The sequence below is a fragment of the Cyprinodon variegatus genome, unplaced genomic scaffold (genome assembly GCF_000732505.1).
Source record: "Cyprinodon variegatus isolate N-32 unplaced genomic scaffold, C_variegatus-1.0 Scaffold191, whole genome shotgun sequence".
Taxonomy (NCBI): domain Eukaryota; kingdom Metazoa; phylum Chordata; class Actinopteri; order Cyprinodontiformes; family Cyprinodontidae; genus Cyprinodon; species Cyprinodon variegatus.
In genome coordinates this window covers 969,825-972,314 of record NW_015150644.1, presented here as the reverse complement: position 1 = coordinate 972,314, position 2,490 = coordinate 969,825, and the positions used below count along the sequence as shown (strand labels likewise).

At 40.4% G+C, this 2,490-nt stretch overlaps 1 protein-coding gene across 1 annotated transcript in view; it reads left to right on the top strand.

The window, feature by feature from the left end:
* LOC107087691 (5-hydroxytryptamine receptor 3A-like) overlaps positions 1-1,072 on the top strand; it is a 15,421-nt gene extending 14,349 nt beyond the window's left edge. The window contains exon 7 of the mRNA XM_015379403.1: positions 486-1,072. Coding sequence (XP_015234889.1) covers positions 486-736 — 251 coding nt within the window. The 3' untranslated portion in view covers positions 737-1,072. The remainder of the gene's footprint in view (positions 1-485) is intronic.
* Positions 1,073-2,490: the final 1,418 nt, after the last annotated feature.

The window sequence follows — 2,490 nt, the reverse complement described above, 5'->3', positions numbered from 1 at the left end:
TGAGCAGATGCTGGAGTCTCTTAAGTTGGTTTTTCTATGCAGAATAGCATAGCATAGCTTTTCTCATCCTATATTTAAGGGTGAGTCCAACCGAGAAAATGAAGACAGCTGAGCTCAGCCACTTGAGTCTTGATCCATTTGGACGAGAAAACTGAGACGTTTGCCTCTTTGATCCCCACAACAAGGCAAATATGTCCACTCCTCCCATCATGTTTCCCTTTCATCATTAGCAGACTGCTGTATTGAAGTGCATTTAGGTTACTGTTGTCTGATGTTATAGATTATATGAAATGCCTTTTGCTTAAGAGTTTTTCAGAATTCTAGAAGAAACATTGAGAAGAGGAGATGAAAAAGTTTGAGCGGGCGGTTTATAGAAAACAACAGTTTAATGAAAGGCTGTTCATTTGCTCTGCTGTTTGGTGTTAAATACACCTGCTGTCATAACAACAATAATCTGCATCAATATCCTTCTGTTCCTGACACAGAGGGCGACTCAGAGAACGGAGAAGTCAAACCAGAGCAAGGCGCTCTCCCTCTGGGTCAACTCGGCCATGCCGATCTGCTGAAACAGGTCCTGGAGGAATTGAAGGCGGCTCAACAGGAAGCTGGAGGTCAGAGGTCGCCTGGATTCTACACCAGAGTGGCTATAATAATCGACACCTTGTTCTTTGTAGGATATATTTTGGCTTTTGCAGCCTTTGTGATTTATATATGTGTTGGATGGGTTGACATTTGAATTGTTTTTGTCTGGATTTCTTAGCCAAGCTTTTCTGCTTCCAATCCACCAAAGGATGTTTCTAAACTTTGGTCTTTCTTTAAAAATGTGTCTTAATAGAAAAATAGTTTTTTGCTACATTTAAATGAAATGTTTTCTTCTCTTTATAAATGACTGTGACACTGACTGTGGCTCAGTGACCTGCGTCAGGAAGGTTGAAGGTTTGATTCCACCGTCACCTCATCATTTGTAAAAAAAACAACTAAACATCAAGTTATCCACAGATATGCTCCACAGAGCATCAGTGTGTTGGACTTATTGAAATTGGGTTTAATGCAGGGGGGGTAATTTACCATTAGGCAAGCACTGCAAAAATGATCTCAAAATGAGTAAAAATTTCTTAAATTAAGGGTTTATACCCTTAATTTGAGCAAGTAAATAAGTTGATTTGCCAATGGAAGTAGTATTTTTACTCTTGAAATAAGGTATCTAGATAAAATGCACTTGAAATAAGACAATGCAATTGTTTTTTCTTATTTTAAGTGTAAATTGTCTTGTTCCATTGGCAAAGTGTCTCACTTAAATCCTTAATTCAAGAAAAAATGCATTTAATTTAAGAAGAAAATGACTTATTTAGATTTCATTTTTTTGCAGTAGGCAGTTGTCTAGGGCCCCAAGTTCCTGGGGGCCCTGCAAATATTTGTTTACATGTATGTTCAATACAACTATTCCTTTGTGCACATTAATTATAATTTTGATAAAAATCCTAAAATACCATCAGAACGCTGATAATATTAAGTGTGTCTCAAATAATGGATGTCTATTCTATTAACATTTCTCTATCTGTAGAATGGGGCTGTTTTATGTGTTGTCTTCTCCATTCAGAGGGCCCCCTGCCTGTCTTTGCCTAGGGCCCCAAATGTCCTAAATCTGCCCCTGTTTGCATGTTGCAGAAATATAAGGTTGTGTACATTAGAATAATCTTGTTTTAGATGCAGATGATAATATTTATGTTAACCAATACATCTAAACAATAAAAATCAATATCGGCTCATTTGTTTTTTCCTGTTTCTTCATTTTTATCATAACTTTCATCTGTAGCATGTTATATTTCACTGTTTATACATTTTATATTGGGGAATTTTAGGCCCATTTCTCTACGGTCATAATCTGAGAAAACCTTTTTCATTCTCGATTAAAATCTTTCCATGATGAAAATAACATCATAAATGTGTTTCGGCCCTGCTGGGAGTTTGTAATGACATTTTCCTTGTTTGTGTTTCTAGTGGTTCTTGCTCTGCTCCACTGAACCAATGCTTTTGATTCCATTTTATCCGGGGCCGTATCGCGGAGGCAGCAGTCTAAGTAGAGATGCCCAGACTTCCCGATCCACACACACCTCCTCCAGCTGTTCTGGAAGGGCCCTGAGGCGACACCAGGCCCTCCAGCGTGTCCTGGGCCTTCCATGAGGCCTCCTCCTAATAGAACATGCCTGGAACACATGGAGGGAGGCAACCAGAGGGCATCTGGAACAGATGACCGAGCCTCCTCAGCTGGCTCCTTCAATGCGGAGAAGCAATGACTCTACTCCGAGCTCGTCCCGGGTAACCGAGTTCCTCACCCGATCTTGAAGGATGTGCCCAGCCACCCTGCAGAGGAAACGCATTTTGGCCACTTGTATTCGCGATCTTGTCCTTTCGGTCATTACCCAGGTCTCATGACCGTAGGGGAGGGTGGGAACGTAGATTGATTGGTAAATCGAGAGCTTTGCCCCC